Here is a 19,494-nt window from a genome sequence, read left to right on the forward strand (position 1 = left end):
CTTTTTGGAGAGGCCAAGTGCCTATAACTACAAGGCATAGCCTCAACTGTAAAATGGAGATCAGTGTTGGTCACATGGTGATTGTAACTCCCTTGATCATGAATAAAGAAATACAGCCAGGAGCGCTCGACTTGAAACGAGACACTCTGAAAGAGGAACTACACCTCTTCCGTCTCGTCTACAAGTGTAAAGTGTTGTCTCTTCATATCAATTCCATCTTCCCTTATGAAAGTAGGCGCTGCAAGATGCATGGACCCATACTAATAGTTCCCAATCTATAAAAAAATTTTGAAGTAGTGCAATACATTTGGTGATTGCATTGGCTCGAGCTTAAATCAAGAAAGACATACAGTCCCTTATGGAAGTAGGCGCCTGCAAAATGCACAATTTCACACCTTTCGAGAAGAAATTTATCGTTTCTATTTATGCTCTTTCCATGCAGAAACACTATCTCCTCTAAAGCAGACTTCGTGATATTCTCTCCACGCAAAAATGCCATAGAAAAGTAGAAGAGCAATATTGACCAACTGACTAGAACCTAGGTGCAGCAGGTGCAATAGACTAAAGAAACCCAATAGGATGAAGAGTGGCAGGAAGGCCATCCTTAAGCTAGAACTTTCCTTTCGACAGGAAGATCTTGGATTAATGAGGTATTGTGCATGTTCTTATCATGCATTCTACACTGTCATATCTGAGCTTCATATGCTATTAACAATGCTTACTCTTATACAAGGAGTTATGTCCTTATTTCAAAGGGCTTGTATTTCTGTCATTTGGCACTTCAAAACAATAAAAAAAGTAATTCACAAACAAGAAAAATACAAGCTATTGCCTAAGCACGTGATGCTCCATCATTTATGAAATAAATATGTCTTCATTCAGAGAACGCATAAGAGATACCTTAGCCGGTGCCGGTTGCAAGTTGTGAAAAATGCCACAAAGACATTTACTATGCTCCGAACAGCACGAAATACCTGCCATTACCTTTTCAAATGAGCATTCTTCATATTTATGGAGGAGGACAGGAGGGCCCAAGCTTCATCAGCAAAACACTTACCTGAGAAAAAATGTCATTCCACAAAAGGCGCAAAGTGGAAGTTGATGAATTTGCAGCTTGAGGTCCAGTCACAGAAAGAAGCTGAAAAGAGCTGTTTACTAGGAACCAAAAGTTCTGAAAGGCCTTATAGATGCTGCAAAATGCAGCTACTATATAATCCACCAACAACATAGTCAAGCGAAGAGGAAATATAATGAATCCCCATAAAGCAAAGATAATTGGGCAGAGGATCCAAGTAACTGCAAAACATCAAAACCACAACATGTTGGTCTGACTTGAGCTTCTTTCAACATGATAGATGCTCTATTTTCTTCAAAAGAAACACGGACCAAAAGTAAGAAGAGTAGTGAGTGTTATGTTAGCATGTATGTATGGAAAGTACCGAAACTATCATCAACAGACATTCAAAATAACCAACTAGAAAGAACAATTTTTATTTTTATTTACTTTTAAGTTTACCTAAGCTCGATATGGCAGTGAGTAACCAAATAAATGGTAAGACTATGAGTTGCAAGATGAAGTTTGTGTACTCATAGATTGACATACACGTCATCCAGAGCAGACTCACAAGGCCCCATACTGCATCTAATATTGCATTCCACGCTGGCCACACAATTTCTGCCAAGTCTTCCAGCGGTTCAAGCAGTGGCTGGAAAATGAGGTTTGACAATTTCCTTATGGTGCTAAAGACCAAAAGCAACCAACGAAAAGCCTTCTCCCAGTTCTGCAAGAAAAGGACAGTTCCAAGGTATTTGACCCTTGAGACCATTTCCCAAGCTTCTATCCATTCAAAGAAAGGGCCACAAATGCGGGCGGCGGTGGCTTTCAAAACTGGAACATTCTTGTATAGATCATAAAACCCGATGATGACTGTGACAATTGACACTAAAATATACAATGTCTTTGCCAAGGGTCGCATCCAAGGCCTGTAAAGGCTTCTGAAAACAGGATAAGACTGCAGAAAGATGACCCAAGATGGTAGCCCTGATTCCAACATTTTCAGAAGCGTTTGATCAGCAGTGATAATGTCTTTTAACTTGTATGGTAATATTGGGTCACAAAACCGAAAAATTAGCAGAGTATCTGTGTAAACAAGTAACTCCTGCTCATCATCAGCACTCTGCAAACTGCTAGACGAACTGACATCATCGGGGATATCAGAACTGATTGCTCCAGAAGTCATTCCGCATTTCTTGTCTTCAATGATGGGCCAGTTTTCAGCAGAATTAGAGAGTTTTTCAATACTGCAGCTACCTTCAAATGCATCAAGAATGCACTCTTCCTCCATAATCCCGCTATTTTTCATCGCAGTACTACAACTGCAGGAATCTGTGCCAAGAGAAGCTGCTCCAAGATGGCAGACAGCATCATAGAGCTCCACACTGGAATCAGAAGTGTCATGAAGATAGCTTGGATCCATTACTGAGATACTAAGATCTGAAAAGAACTCATCAGAGGATGAGGTCCCTGAAGATAAGTCTTCATCTGCACCGAAAAAGCTACTTTCCAAACTTTCATTTTGTAGAAGTCTCTTGGGGGATGAACATATCCCATCCAAACTTGTCAAAGAAACGTCAGAGTCAGGATGCTCAAGCCCATAAAACGCAGTGGCCTCTTTCATGTCACCAAAGTCACGCTTCGCCAAAAGCTTCAACTCCAATGCTACAGATGTATCTGTCTGAACCATAAATTTTGAATAACACACTTCAAAAACCATACCTTTCAGGTGGTCAAGTATAATGATTCAGATTTTTCTTAAACCAACACCAAGGGGGCAGATTGTAAAGAGAGAGATAATAAGTAAACATGCATGTGAAATGGCATTAGTCAAAACCAGAAAAACATATATTACCTGTAATTCATTCAAATAATTGATCCCCCTTATGTCTTTCCACTCTAGTTCAAATGTGACACAGCCATAAAGGAAATGTGAGAGCTCCTGCATGGGGACTACAGACCTCAATCGAATTTGAAAAAGATCATGGAAAAACTTGATCAAGTTGTTTTGGTCCTTGTGGAACAATCTCCGCTTCAAGCTCCATCTTTCTGCTGAAGAAAAATCATCCTTATTTTTATGCATATTTTCATCACTTTCTCCATGTATTCTCTCTATAAGACGAGACCTCACGTTTCGGTTAGCAAATGGTGAGATCCTTGACTGCATAAAATGTGACTAGCATTAGCATCCTCACCAGACTTCACATCGGAGGGTAAAAACAGATAGAGTAAACCAACCTGAGTAACCATTAACTGCCATAATTCAACAGGTTTTGAGCGCAGGCTTCTCTCAGCACTCCAAGGCCCATTATCAACAAAAAACACCAGTTTTTCCTTTCCAACATATACGTAAAGTTTCGATACATAAGACTGCATATCCCTGTAGTGTCATAAAATAGTCATGTATATCCTAGAAGAAGCGCATGCATGCTCATATGACATCGACATATCAAGTTCACAAAGTAGCAAATAAGTTCAGAACTAAACAGGCACATATTCTCAGTTCAGTTAAGAGCAATTTAAAACTCCCTACACAAATAAGCATTTACCAACAAAAGTGAAAAAGGACTCTCTAACGGTTGTCCCTCTAAGACTAAACACCTCACACTAAGATCCTTTTCAGCCACGTTACTGAATTGTTAGGCAAAGTCTAAGGTTACTTTCAACCCAATTCCTCTTCCCCCTGCTCTCTTGTTTTGTTTATGCGAAAGAAGTATTGCAAAAAACGCTTGCTGATCCAGCATTCCAAAAAAAACGCTGGCTGATCTTGGGAGAAGTACCTGATGCGGAGATGCGTTGTCCCAGGCCATGGAAAGCTGCTGATACCATGTGAGAGAGCGCGTGCGAAAGTTGTGAGAGAGAGAAATGAAATGAAATGTTATATTAACGTCTTCAAAAGGCCATAATGACCTATGAGACCCGAAAGTTACAAAGTGGTGGATCTGATACAAAGTCAGAGTAACAAAATAACCTAACAACAGTACAAAACAAAGATATATACTATGGGGTCCTAAGTTGATTGATGTGAACCAAGCAAAAGACTAAGCAAAAAAATGGGCGGCTTGTTGGGATAGCTGAATCACAAGAGATCTAGCATCGGTCGTTGGCGAATCTCATCAGTTTCCTCCATGGTCAGTAGTCTAACCGGGCGTCGTGCATGCCTACCCAGCGTGCTCCGAATTTTCTGTCGTAGCCTCCGTCGATGCTGTGTAGTTCTTCGCAGTCGCGGGCGCCTAGATTTCCCCAGTTCAATCGCTCGGTCAATCAGTGTGCCTCTGGTGTGAGACGAGGGGGAGCTCTGCTGTGGGAGTGGCTCTTGCGGCTGTCCCGTGTCTACTCTGAAGAAGTCTGTGATCCGTCTTTGAGACTGGCTAGCCTCGCCATTCATCAGGCTATCTCTATGTCTGCGCAGCTCAAGCAAGAACAAACCCAGACATCTCTGATCTTCGTATCCCATGACTCTTGAGAGTGGTCCAAAACCTTCTCTGAACAAGCAATGGAAGCAGCCTTGTATCTCGTAGTAGACGGGGCAGCGACATGTATAGTGTAGCTCTGTCTCAGGTTCCATGTTACACAAGGGGCATGTCCTGTCCTCTGTTGGTACTCTGCTGTATCTCCCCGTCTCAATCCGCAACTGGTGAGAAGATGTGCGTAACTGGCCAATAGCACATCGTATCCCATGAGACAAGTGGGTATCCATGTATCTGGGTCTCGCCACAAAACCATCTTCCGTAAGCTGGAGAAGGTGGTCTTTGTAGAAAGCCATCTTCGTGCCCAATTCCTGTGCTGGTTGTATCCATGTCCTTCTGGTGTCTAGCTGGGTGAGGTCTTGGCGTATGAGCTTGGTGATCTTTGATTGTGTAAGGGTGAGAGATGGTGCATCCAATGAGTAATGGAATGGTGGCAGCCGGTCTATGTTGAACCCATGTGCCTGAAACCATGATGTCATCTCCCCATACCAGCATGTTGTATCTCCTTGTATGGCTAACTGTCGAGAGGATTCAAGTGCTATGCGAGCATATCTGTCTCTAGGAAGTTCCCATGTGCGGTTTATGAAGGAGACTGATCTGGTGAGCGCCTCCACCACAAGTGGGGGGGCCGCTAGCTCTGCTCGGATAAGAGAGAGAGAGAGAGAGAGAGAGAGAGAGAGAGAGAGAGAGAGAGAGAGAGAGAGAGAGAGAAAGAGAGAGAGAGAGAGACACATCTGTCTCTAGACACATATCTGTCTCTAGGAAGTTCCCATGTGCGGTTTATGAAGGAGACTGATCTGGTGAGCGCCTCCACCACAAGTGGGGGGGCCACTAGCTCTGCTCGGATAAGAGAGAGAGAGAGAGAGAGAGAAACGCTAGATGTGGAAGAGGGGGCGATCAGCCCCCCTACTTACCATAGACAAAAAACGCCAATGAAAGGTTGTGTACAATTGATATGTGGGTACACCCCCCCCCCCCCGGCTTCATAAATAGGTGCCCAAGGAGGGGGTCAAGCAATGCCAGAAAGTGCTTCACGACCCAGCATAACAAAAATATAGGACGGGCGCCCGGACAAAAGAAGGCGGGCGGCCGCCCACATCCAGCCGCATAGTGCAGCCTATATGCATATGCAAGCATTTGTGGCCAGCCCGTAGGCACACTAGCAGTACATGTAGGCCCTAGACCTGTGAAGCAACAGAGTGGTGTAAATCTAACACATTCCTTCCGAATGTCGAATGTCCTTCTCGAAGTCGGGCGGAAGAAATTGTTCATAGAATTCAGATTTGAATTGAGCCCACGTTCTAACTTGTGTACCTTCCAAAATCTTGGATAACCACCGGTTGCTTGCCGTCTCCTTGAGATACATCCCAACATGACGCAACTTGGATTTTTCCGTGAAGTTTTCACTGGCAAAGGCATCTTCAAAGTGTCTAATGAAAGATCGTGCCTTGGAGATGTCTGTCCGATCTATGTAACTGTCAAACTTGCATTCCTTGTCACCAGATTTGAAAACCCGCATCTTGTGGTGATGCTTACGGTTATCATTCTTGAACTTGGGATTCTCTTTAGTATTAATAGGGAAGTAGACTGTAGTAGGAGTTTTATGAAGAAGAGATAGAAACATCCTTACTTTAGTTCAAAGAGAGTTCTTTTTCCTTGCCCTTGCTCTAGGAAGGCCGTTTGTTCCGATCTGGGGATCCCTTGTGCGCTTCGGCACCTCTTTCCGCGTTTTCCTCCTATGGGTTGTTACCACCAGCAGGATTTTCCTAACGCCCATCGGCACCTGTTCCTTGCGCATTCTTGATTCCTTCCAAAACCTTTTGGACAGCCGGCAGCACGAGAAGCTGTTGCAATTCCGTGAGTTAAACTCGTACTTATTGAAGTTCATCTTCAACAGTTCTTTCGTGGTTCATCATGGTTCTTCCCATTCCTTCCCAGAATCGTCCTCCTTTACACACAGAGAGAGAGAGAGAGAGGAATCCGAGCTCTGATATCAAAGTCACAAACGGGAGCACACACGAATAATCAACAAGCTGAAAAATAAATAGACTTTCAACCAAAAGAGACGTGGGAGAAGATCGACACAGTATTGGGAACCAGAAGATGGGCTGGTCCCCCCTCCCCCTAAAGAGAATCTTTATTAGGAAGAATCTTTTTACAAGCATGAGAACCGCAGTAACCACTCCGTTCTAAATCTCTCACTCAATGGTCAATTCCTTCCCGTGCGGGAAATTTTGAGAGACGAGCTCTCAATTCCATCTACACACGGAGTGTGAGACTACACAAACCGTTCTTGATTCCATTTCTGGAATCCCTCAGCATAGGTTGACGCCTTCTTGCTCCTCTGTGACAGAATACCAGCAAAAGCACAAACACAAAACTCGTAGAGCGTATTCACAATAAGTACCTGTCGCTCCAAGCACGATTACTTGCAGATTCCCAACGGTAGAGTCTTCAAGAACTAGCGTTGGTAAAACTAGGAGACAGAGGGAGAACGTTGGCTGAATTTATAGACTCCTGGGAAGCCGGTAACAATAGCAGCAGAGGGAGCGCTAGAGGAGAGAGGGAGCTGGCGGTAGTTTTGGCCGAGAGAGAGAGAGAGAGATCATACGTTTTTATTTTCAGCCCATAGCTAGTGCTGGTCTTTTACTTTAGAAGCCTTGCTTTATTTTAATAATTGGCTTCCCACTTATGAAGTGGACGGCCGGGCAATTTTTTTTTAAATAATGTGAACTTGTCAAAAAACTCAATAAAACACAGTGATCTGAAAACTGATGCAAAACAATACTTCCCAGGCGTCCCTGGATGCAGTTCTCACACACAGATGCGATGCAGACACAAATTCCTCGCGAGAAAGCATCTGCTTTTTTCGGAAAGTAATTTAAAAAAATATTTCGCTTTTAGAAAAAGCTTCTCAAAACCCATCTTAATTCTTGTGCTTGCATCTTTACGCATATTCCTTTTTCCAGTTCCGATTTCTTGCCATACCAATGGAATATTCTCTTTCTGATGCTCTCATCACCCACCATGTGACGCATCAAGAATATCCACTTCCCGATCTCTCCCACCAAACTAACGGTACAACTCCTTCGTGATGCTTAATACCACCCATCATATGACACATGAGAGTTGTTCGTTCTTGATGGCTTTTATCAATTCCAATAGATCTACAGTTCTTCACCATTACAATACAAGTGTACACATTTAAATATCCTAATTTCAATAAATAGAAATTACTCTAGAAAATAAGAAAATTGTCCATTTAGCAAAAAGTTTAGTACCTTTTATGTAAAGCAAAAGGCTCTCTCTACTAAGACGGATACTCCCTCTCGAAAGCGGCCTTCAAATCAGCCCAAAGGTCAAGAAAAGAAGCCAAAGGGAGCTAAGAAAAGTTAATATCTTACTCCCTCTCAAATAAAGGTCTGCATGGAAGAGTAAAAATGTTTCTTTTGTGGTGAGAGAGGCCACAGGAAACCAGACTGCCCACATCTCAAGAGAGATTCTCCGCCTCTTGCGTCAAATCCAGTTCCTAATGTACAAGCTACCACCAGGAAGGAGAAAGGTGAGCGGTAGCTCTTAAAAGGGTGGGGCAGTTTGAATGGGCAAAGAGTCCTACTTTTGTTTGATCTAGGCTCGACAGACAACTTCATTTCGTTGGACACCTCACAATCTCTTGGTCTCACTCCATAGAGGTTGGGAACTCCGATCAACTCTGGCTCAGCCTTTGAGGGGTTGACCACAAACTCTACTCCTATTCAAGAACATCTGAATTTAAAGATCGGAAAGTACTATGATCGAGTCTTTCCTAGTTGCTCCGATACAAGGATGTGATGTTATTTTGGGGATGCCCTAGCATTACAAAATTTGTCATATCTCAGACTATGTTAGCAAGAAATTGTCCTTCTATGCCTAAGCCAGTGCTGCGAGAGGGGAGATTTAAGGGCTGCCCTTAACTAATAATGACCAAATCTTGGCAAAGCTCTTTGTGGAACCTATTCCTAAATTAGTCTGCTGCTCAAACACCGGCACCCTATTACTATGATGACAGTAGCCTACAAGATCATTGCTAAGGTTATCGCACTAAGGCTGGCTCCAATCTTGGACAAAGTCATCACCCCCCATCAGCAAGGATTTATCAAAGGATGATCTACTTATGACAGCAGTCTGGCGACGATGGTCGGTATTGAGTATGCTAATTTCACCAAGCAAGATTGTATTCTACTTCAACTTGACCAAGAGGCTTATGACAGAATCTCGTGGTCATACATTGTTGCTATCGTGAAGGCGTTGGGGTGCAAAATATGCATGATAGTTTACGCGCTTGGGGAGGGAAGCTACTCTAAGCTCCTCTTGAACAGCAAGATTGTGGGAATGTTTTAAGTCAAAAGATCCATCAAGCAACGTTGACCCCTTGCCCCATTGCTTTTTGCAATTGGCTCACACACTTGGTTACCTCGCTCAAGGACAGTGTGGCAAAAGGGAAAATTCAAGGTCTATCACTACCGGGGGGAAAACACTTGCTTGAAAACTGTTTGCGGGCGAGTTGCTGCTCTTTATTAAAGCCACCTCACACATGTTAAGAGGAGCTCTCAAGCTCAACCAACTGTCCGCTACTGTTTTCGATTTGATGTGCAATATTGAGAAAAAAAAGAGATTGATTTCGCTCTTGGAAAGCGACTCGTTCAACCTCGCCGAATGGTCAGGGGAAGTCCTTGCCACTGGGGGAAACGGGAATGGGTGGCGAGACCCAAGAACCAAGGCTGCATTTGGATGATGGACCCTGTGTTGCATGCAGAAGCCATGTGTGCCAAACTAGTTGTCTCCTTGACTAATCAAAGGCAATAATGAGTGGTCATGGCCTAGGACATCATCAACAAAGCAAAGCTCGTCTCTCAGGAAGGCACATGGAAGGAGGCAAAAGTGCATGATAAAATTATGATGCCTACCTGGATTGTCCTTAAGCTTAGGAGCTGCACAGAGGAAATTGCACAAAAGTGCAACAAAGCAACAAGGCTCTAGAATGGGGAGAAATTGTCAGATACTTCAGGTGCTCCTTTACACCAGCCCCCCTAGCTCTTGTCACAAAATGGTGATGCGGCATGACCACCCGCGGACAATACGGATGATGACGCGGCAGACTGCACCCGGATTCCACGCTGACAAATGCCAAGTGGCAACAATATGGATTTCCTAATTTTGTGCTAACTGCTAACGTGGACAGACAATACGGATTTCTTGGATTTGCGCTGACAAAAGCTGACGTGGTAGCCTGTACGGATTTTCGTAAATTGCATTGAGTGCTTTTGCTGGCAGATTTTTGACCGGTTGCTTTTGAGACTACTTGCTTTTGAGTTAAAAGCTTTTGGGGTTCTACTTTTGGGGCATCCCTTGTAAGAATAAAAAGACCCAAGGGGCCTGACTCTTTAGAGCATCTGGACGCGAAATTTGAGAGCAGAGGACCCCTCAGAAGTTATACTTTGCTCAAGCATTAATATAAAAGAAATACCGAAAGGGGCGTCAATCTTTGGGACCAACCTCTCTTGGCATGGAACTACGCCGAGCCGTGTCGACCAAATTGAACTCTAATTTTAAAGTTGTGAAGTAATTTAAGTGATTCTCTCATGTGTCATGCCAGATTTCCCACTTGGGGTGCTCAAGTCTGTGACACTGGTATCAGAGGATCAGACGTGTGCTTCTCTCACAGCATAATGGTCCTATCAAAGAGTAGACAGGGCACTTGGACATAATTTTGGACAGGTCACTTATTAGCCACTCCCACCCTTACTTCATCGCACATTGGGTGCGCTTCTGTCTGCATCGCTCTCTCTTACAAGGCATAAGCCATAAAGAATCCCAAATTACACATGGGTTTTCGTTGAGAATCTAACAGAGATAACACCTCTCAGAGGAGATATTACAGGGCAAAGAGATACTCGCTCCAAAACAAATTTTGGAAAGGAAACTGAAAAAAGTACTAATATCGCGAGGAACAAGCATATGAAAGCATTTGGAAACATGGAACTAGACCTCGACTCTTTTGCAAAGAAGAGAACCATTTGCTTAAAATTTTGTCTGTTTTACAGGTGAAATTGAGAATAAGATGATGACGAATTGGGAGCGATGACACCTCCGGAATGAACCCGATCACGATTCGAGATAAGAATCATGAACTTTGAATGAATGATGATGATTAGTGCATCAAGAGTCCCATATGAATGAGATGACTAGATACTGTTGTGAGCGCATCAAGAGTTCCTTCGGGATGAGATGGCTACACAGGGAACTAGGTGCATCAAGACTTTTGGGTAGATGAGATGACTAGATAATTGAAACACTGTGTTCAGTATGAACTAAGTGTGTGAATGAAGAGCTCTGAAATAGGGATTTTCGAAGATGAGCCTGATTTATATATGAAATTAATGTTTTCTAAAAGAACTTGCTATTTGTGTGCATTGTGCAGATAACAGGATCGAGAATGAGATGATTTTGGAGCATCCAGAGTTCCTGCGGGATGAGATGGCTGCATAGCTAGGACTGAATGATTGAACCACTCTTTTCAGTATGAACTCAATGTGTGATCGATTGGGATTCCCGGAAATGATTACTTGCACACAACAGTGCTTGAGTGTAGATAAAATGATCGACCAAATGGCTGCAGCATTTCGGTCTCGGAAATCTATGGACATGATCGCAATATGGGATTAGTCGATTTGACATCAGTGAGATCTGGGATAGATCTAGATGTGAATGCTAAACATGTTGCCAGGAATCATGTCCTAGATCAAAACAGAATCCATGGACGTGATCGCAGTATGGGATTAGTCAAATCAACCTCAGTGAGGTCCGGTGCGCATCTAGATGCGATTGCTAAATATGTTGCCAGGAATCACGATCCTAGATTCTATGTGATGTGATCTGAATGTGATGTGATGTGATATGAATGTGATGTGATGTGATGTGATGTGACTGTCGTCTTTGTACAAGTGTTGGATTTGTGTCGTCTAGTGCGTCGGTACTTGGAGTCAATGTCTACTAAACTGGTCTATGGCTTACGTCTGATTTTGCAGGCGTAATCGACGGCGATTACAATTCTTTCAAGAGGGGGGTATGTCACAAAACGATGATGTGGCATGACCACCAGCGGACAATACGGATGATGGCGTGGAAGATTGCACCCGGATTTCACACTGACAGATGCTACGTGGCAGCAGTACACATTTCTTGGATTTGCGTTGATTGTTGACGTGGACAAACAGTACGGATTTCTTGGATTTGCGCTGATAGGTGCTGACGTGGCAACCTGTACGAATTTCTGTAAATTGCGTTGAGTGCTTTTGCTGGCAGATTTTTGACCAATTGCTTTTGGGACTACTTGCTTTTGAGTTAGAAGCTTTTGGGGCATCCCTTGTAAGAATAAAAGGACCCAAGGGGCCTGACTCTTCAGAGCATCTGGACGCAGAGTCTAAGAGCAGAGGATTTTCGGGAGTTGTACTTCGCTCAGGCATTAATATAAAAGAAATTCCGAAAGGGGTGCCAATCTTTGGGGCCAATCTCTCTCGGCACGAAACTACGCCGAGCCGTGTCGACCAAATTGAACTATAATTTTAAAGTTGTGAAGTATTTTAAGTGTGTCGTGCCAGATTTCCGACTTGGGGTGCCCAAGCCTGTGACAGCTCTCCAAGCTTGGAAGGGAAACTTTGAACCCTTTTTGGATAGAAGTGGCGCGAAAGGTAAGTAACAAAGGGATCTCCAAACTTTCACATCTCTACGATGACAAAAAACTCTACTGGAAGGAAATTAGCAATTGAGTACGAAAGACTTCTGGTGAGTAGAGTCTTGGAAGCTCTCTCCTACACACCTACGCCTATGACCGGGTCAAAGCTAGATTGGAAAGCTTGGCATTGGCTACAAGACAAAGTGTTTGCACTCTCTGAGACCCAAGATACCTATAACAAGCCGGTATACAAAGTAGACTGGCTCGCTCCTCTCGTCAAGATATGGAAGGCGAATTGGTCAGAAAAGGGCGGAAGTGTGTTAAGGTCGTACAGGAGACCAAATGGCCGAATTTCGTGAACATGTTTACATGGAAGGTGCTAAGAATATAGTTGCAGTGAATGGCCATTTTCAGGTCCCCGCTCCCGTTCCCATCCTAATTTCCCATTCCGAATCCCCGTTCCGTGTTTCAGACGTGAGTATCTAAAACAAGGAATGGCAATTCATGCATGTTGTCGTTCCCTGTTCCCCATTCCCTGTTCCCCGTTCTAATTTCCCGTTCCGGGTAACTATGGCTAAGAACAAGATTTTCCTTAGAGTGATTGGGACCGACTCCTGCTGTAGTTGCAGGACAACTTCAGAGGATCCCCTACATCTATTCAAAAACTGCCATGCCGTCCAGGGTCTGGCCACAAAAATCTGCAAATGGGTGAGGAAGACCTGGAAAATTATTTCTATACAAACGACCCGATCTTGGGAGGGAGTCGATCACAAAACCAAGCCATTGTAGTTTGCCCCCAGATTACCATTTGTTATCTGAACCAGACATGGAAAGCCAGGAATCGGCACGTATTTGGAGGAATATATGTTGTGGCTCAATTCGATGATATTCTGCGTGAAAGCACCGAGCTCATGTATGTTGTAGGACTATAGAGGGGCAACCGCTACTGCCAAACAATGGGAACTTGCACTTAGCTGCATCGGCTCCTTTGGAGGTACTTCTTAGAGCTCTTTGTATATCTTGCTGCGTTTTTGTACAAGGCTCCTTTTGGACGCTATGCCCCCTCAAGGCACATGTAGTGCTTGAGGTTGATTCTATATTCTTTTCTAAATCAATCTAACAAGTCCACTCACAATCGTGAGTATAGAAAAAACAAAAAAGCAGTGTACATGAAAAGCTTCTATCCCCAAAGCAATTGGGCCAAAAACTGTCTCCGAAAGCTGGTTCCACGTTTTGCAGTGGTCCATACAGTGCCACATGAGCCTGGCCTATGATTTCCACTACGTCCACACAGCCATGCCATGTCACATTTTTTTTAGTCTTCGTTCGGATGCCCAAAGTTGTTTGATGTGTCTAACCCCCTAGGGGTGCCACGTCAACAAACTTGTGACACTTCTTGTAGCATGCTAACACCATAACAGTAAGATCTTAGCTACTTACAACTCCTTTGCCTTTTCAATGTTTGCCTTTGCAACTCCTCTGCCTTTTTAATGTTCTCCTCTCCTTTGCAGGCATTCTGAGATCTTGGCTATTATAGAGAGTCGATGGGCATTCATGAGCCATCCCATTCATGGTGTCGTCTTTTCAAGCTCAACTGATGTCGAGATTGCTTTTTTTAAGTTTGAGTTCTGTTTGAAAACTTGTTTGGTGATCGTGTTTGGAATTTGCTTGAAATGGATGGTATCTGTTTTGAACCTGTCTTGGTGCCGATTTAAATTGTTTGACTCTGGTTTTAATACTGGTTTCAATTCTTGGTGATTTTACTCCCGGGTGGAGTAATGAGAAATGATGTTTGAGAATGCTTGCTCATACTCATGGCCCGGACTCTTGTGGTTATTTACGGGGGGAGGATTGAATGTTTGAAAAGTGCTGCTTTTACTCATGGCCCGGACCCTTGTGGTTATTTAGGGGGGGAGTATTGTTGTTGTTACTCATGGCCCGGACCTAGATGGTTATTTACGGGGGGAGTATTAAAAAGTCTTGAGCAGTGGTTACTCTCAGCACCTCCAAACGACGCAGCTTGCGGTTTGGGGGACGTTTGGTTGTAAAAGGCCTCTGTATCTCATGGCCCGGACCTTTTTAGGTTATTTGCGGAAGGAGTGATGAGGGAGTCATTGAACAACTCATGGCCCGGACCAAGATGGTTATTTGCGGGGGAAGTGTTCATCGGCGGCTTTATGTTTCAATGTCTTGTAGCATGAGTATGTGAGCATTTGTGTTGCATTGTATAATGTGTGATGTGCCAACCACTGAATATTCCTTTTTGGATGAGATTCTTATGGAAGTCAACGACCCAGGATATCAAGAGCTTCAATCTGGAATGAGACTCCTTATTGGATGAGATTTTTCTGGGAAGCCAACGACTTAGGATATCAAGAGCTCCAATTTGGAATGAGAAAATTGATTGTCCCTCAGAAATTTTTGACCTAACTTGAGTTGTTTTGCAGATATGTTGTAATCGCGGACAGCTGGACAGCTTCGTCTGCTCGCGTGCAAGAGGAGCGAACAGGAAGCTTCCCCCAGCGAATACTCTCTCGTCTCACAGTGTCTGGATCTGGAAGCGTTGGGCGTAGAGGAATGCTGAGAGCTCGTGCACGTGATCTAGTCACACAACGATCCACACACTCAAGCTCTCTATGCAACTCTCTGAGAATCGCCTCCTACTCGTCTCTAATTTGTCGGTCCATCTCCTCTGGAGCAGGATCATCTACCATCTTGAGCTATGTCACATCCACATGTTGAAGAGTAAAATAAATGGTAGTGAACAAAAAAATATAATATGTGTTTATGCAAGCAGCCATATGCCGAAATCACCTATTTGGGTTGCCCCAAAGATTGGTAACTCTGCACGAGCCTCATGTTAGCTCTACAAAACACCAACTTCTCCAACTGAGAAGTGCTAAGGCGATTTCGAATCTTCGTGTGAATGAGACAGTAAGAGCTCCAATTGCGCTCACATGCTCCAGCCGAGAAATCCTGCGCGCAGAATTAAGTGGTGGAATTTTGTAAGGTGCAACGGAAGTGAATGTTGAACTTTGCTCGAGATGAGTGCTCCGAACTGTGCTCAAGGGTTCCTTTTACTTATGGAAGGGAGAGCCTTCCATTCCTTTAGTGAGAGAGTGCAATTGATCGTAAACAAGTGGGTAAACACTGTGAATGAAAGTACTAAGACTGAGAGATAGAGAGAAAAAATACGACACCAGAAAAGTTGTCAAACCCTCCTCCAAGGGCCCCTCTTGATGGCGAGAGTAGTCTATGCTATTGATTGCACAAATCTGATACAAGGTGCTGATGCAAGTTCTTGACGCGATGATGCAATGAGGATTTAGGTCGGAGACGATGGCGACGACAAGGGCGGCGACAACGACGAGGACGACGGCTGGCTGAAAACACTAAGTTCAGGGCTGAAAAGACGCTGGTTTGTCTACTGAAAAACGCTGGACAGCAGGGGCTGTTTTTGATCTGCTGAAAACGTTGGTCTACTGCAGGCTGAAAATGCTGAAGTTGATCTGCTGAAAACGCTGGTCTACTGGTAGAAAACTCTGAAGTTGCTGGGGGTTCTTGCTTGAGAAGAAGTGCTAGAGGGCCTACTGCAAGAGGTTGCTTGTGCTCTCCTTGCTTCTTCTGCTTCTACTGAGTGGCTGCCAGTTTCCTTATATATTAACTTAGCAAATCTGCCCTACCCAGTTTCCCAACAAAGTCACTTATTAATAATAAGTGAAAAATGGCTAAAATAGGGAAAATAGGTTCTATGCACTGAAAAATGCTCATGATGGCTACTGACTGTAATGCTGATGATCATGCTATGTGCAACCACTCTAAGTACCTGGACATGCACGGCCTGTGCACAGGCTCACAAAGGTGCCAGAACACTTCCTAAGCTGACCTGAACCTTGGACTTGAAGTAGCTTGTCCACATGCACATAGGGTTAGATGTGCACGTGACAAATTTATGGTCACGTTATAATATAAAGATGAAAAAATATAATGTTAAATGGATTCTTACCTGAGAAAGAACACGAAGAGCATGGCGTGAGAGGTTAGGAAGACCAACCTCCCATAAGAGTGCCACCACGTAAAAGGAAACTTTATGGCTTCTTTCCTCGAGGCTACTGCCCTCGTAAAGGAAGCGATGATGCCGTTCATGTAGTTGGTGAACTCCCTGTCTATCTGAAGCTGAGTATCCTCTGAAAACATGAGTCCAACATACTCAGATCGTTTTGTGTTGAGGAAGGTATCACTCCATAGCTCTGGCGACCTGTAGAGAGGATGAAGCATGGCGGCCATCCCATGGATGGGACGGCTCATGAAAGTCCATCGTCTCTCCACACACTCCAATATATCGGATCGACTAAAAATTGAGTTGAGCATACTACATAGCAATTAAGAGTCCACATAGCAATTAAGAGTCCAGACTCTATGGTGTAGACTCAATCATTGATAGATAGTATCATAGTAGTACATAAAGGAGGAACCTCTTACCGATCAGCAGTCAACAAAGAGCATTTGGAGGTATGGTCTTTCATCTGCAACCCTCCATATCCGTAAGTCGAAGGAGGACGTACACAGGTTGAAGTGCCACTGAAAGAGCATGCACCTCCGGCCAAAAACTCTCATCAAGGATCCACCTTTGCAAGTGCTTTGTAGGCTTCTCCTGGGATTTAGACATGTGCCGCCATTTTGGATCCACAACTGTCTGAAGGAGTGGATCTCTAAGCTTGTAGAGCCTCTGAAGAACCAAGTAAATGTACGCAAACCTGGTTTTGGAAGGTCGCAATATATCCAAAGTGCTATGGCTGTGAAAAATAGCAAGAGCCTGATGCTTTTTGCGGAAGAACGTGGTGACCTTTGTAGCATCTGCAACTATGGGCTGCACCTATGAAAGTTTCCCAATATCCTCCATAAGCAAATCTAAACAATGTGCAGCACATGGAGTCCAGACTATGCCTGGAAACTCTTCCTCATCATTCCCATTGCCTTGCAATTAGCCGCATTATTGTCACTACCTGCACAACATTCTCCTTGCCAACCTCCTCTATCGCTGCTTTCATGTGACCATATATAAACTCAGTTGTGATCTTCTCCCCTGCTTTTCCTGCATCCACAGCACGCAAGAAATAGGTGCCCAAACAAGAGGACACAAGAATATTTATTATGTGGCGTCTACGAATGTCGGCCCACCCATCTGAGATAATGGTGCATCCAAACTCCTTCCATCCTGCTTTCACTCGAGTAAGTGCTTTTTCAATTAAGGCCTTTTGCTCATCTAACATGGTGGTCCGCATCTTGGTGAAATCAAGACCGGTCCATGTGTCAGTAGGCCCAACCTGTGCAATTGCTTTTACCATTCTTTTCCATTGATCTGTGCACAAAACATTGAAAGATATGTTGCACTCAATAAGAGTACGACATATCTCCATCTCTGCCACCCTCTGACGCTCTTTAGTCCAAGCCTATGAAGAGATGTGACTAAGCAAAGTGGTCTGCTTTGGTTTGTCAGATGTACCTGTACGTGGCAAGAGGTCGTCATCGTCGCCAAAACATGCCCTTTTCTTGCTAGCAAGGGGTTGCGTGGAAGACGAACCTTCTCCGACCTGTGTCTACGTACCCAGACTCTCGAAGTCTCCAAAAAAAGCATCCTGCATGCTGGAACTACCTTGCACTGTAGGTGCATCACCCGGAAAATACTCCTCAATGAGGCTTTGGTATTTCTTCACATGCACCAATCCGATCAGTGCACCCAATGCCAGTCAAGTGCCTCTTGACTCGCGTTATGGTACTAGTGTGTTGGACCCCGCAATACTTGCATCGCCATAAGCGCGTGCTGGAACCTTGCTGGGAAGCGGTCGAGATTACGCTCAACATCTTAGTGTGCAGCTACCAGTTGGGGTTGGTCTTGCACGGCATGATGAATTTCTGCGAAGAGTGCAAACACATGAGGAATAGAGGGAGGGGGTCGCGAAGAGTAGTAAGTACGCGCAACGTAGGAAGAAAGAGTGGAAGGATAAGAAAGAGAGCTGAGCTTACCTTTCTACGCGGGAAAGGCTCACGTGCAAGTCTTGATACTGCTATCTATGAAGTTCACTGCAATCTGCTGCTCTCTGGAAAGCTGGAAATTGTTACCTGCAATAAGTATTAAGCATGCAACCCTTGGCTAATAGCCTTCCAGACCACCCAAAAGCCCAAAACGGCTCGCGTTCACATTTCACCCCTAAACGCTCTAAATTCGCCCAAATCGAACCAAGCTGGCCGTACTGAACCGTACAGTATGTACGGAAACCGTACCATACGGTTGTACCGTACGGAAAGGTTTCGTACGTACGTACGGATGCAACCTTGGACGGAGCTGAAGATGGTAGATCATCCAAGCACAAAGGAGGTAGAGGCGTAGAGCAGGAGGAGATCCTTCGTCAGGTGCACAAAAAGCTTGAGAGTGTGGACCAATAGATCACCCAATCTCAAACACGAGCTCATAGCTTTGTCCTTCGTCTTGCAATTGTGGATCCAGAGAGTACTACACGACAAGAGAGCATTCACAAGGGAAAGCCCATTGTTTGCACAGGCCAGAGGCGTGCGAATGAGGTTGTTCGTCTCATTCACACTCAGGGTTCAAGGACACTTAACCCAATTGCAGGAGCCAAGTCCTTCGATTGTAGCACCCGACTATGACGATGAGGGCAATGTCCTGATAGATGGGAACATACCCTCCTCATATCACTCTTCACGTTCATTCGATGAAGAAATGTGACTTCAAATTTTTTTAACTTTAGTCTTTCGTATCATTTCAATAGCCTCATCGGTGATTTCGTTGATTGATAGACTATACTGGATTATAGAGTAAATTTGATTTCATTTTATTTTGTCTCGTGTATGCATCTACCATAGATTTAACTAGATAGTATTTTATGTTTCAGAGATCAAACTATCAGAGTCCTTGAAATTGTCATTGATGCTATCATGACTAATGTTAAGTGTTCATATGGATTCTTATGCGATATGAATATTAAGATTTAGGAATGGTTGTCTATGGAGCAGGGTAACTGCAAACATTATGTAATGGACATGTCTATAAAAATATAAAATTTACGTATAAATTATGTTTTTTAAAAAAGGGCACGTATTGTTACATACCTTTAAATCTTATCAATACAAAGATACATACCTTACGAATTGAAACCGAACCGTACCTTTCTACCTTGCTCCTCCATGCATGGTAGGTAGAGAGATGAAGTGAGGCAGATTCTTCACAAGAGAGG

General features: G+C 43.9%; 1 protein-coding gene across 1 annotated transcript in view; it reads right to left on the reverse strand.

Moving 5' to 3' along the window:
• Window positions 1–19,494, reverse strand: part of LOC147437702 (G1/S-specific cyclin-E protein) — an 81,105-nt gene that overhangs the window by 56,018 nt on the left and 5,593 nt on the right. The window contains exons 2-6 of the mRNA XM_086487194.1: window positions 3,293–3,434; window positions 2,910–3,215; window positions 1,517–2,735; window positions 1,058–1,296; window positions 901–974 (exon numbers count right to left, since the gene is read on the reverse strand). Of these exons, the coding sequence (XP_086343320.1) occupies window positions 901–974; window positions 1,058–1,296; window positions 1,517–2,735; window positions 2,910–3,215; window positions 3,293–3,434 (1,980 nt within the window). The remainder of the gene's footprint in view (window positions 1–900; window positions 975–1,057; window positions 1,297–1,516; window positions 2,736–2,909; window positions 3,216–3,292; window positions 3,435–19,494) is intronic.

Source organism: Adiantum capillus-veneris, chromosome 17, assembly GCF_014529385.1.
Source record: "Adiantum capillus-veneris isolate H3 chromosome 17, ASM1452938v2, whole genome shotgun sequence".
NCBI lineage: Eukaryota > Viridiplantae > Streptophyta > Polypodiopsida > Polypodiales > Pteridaceae > Adiantum > Adiantum capillus-veneris.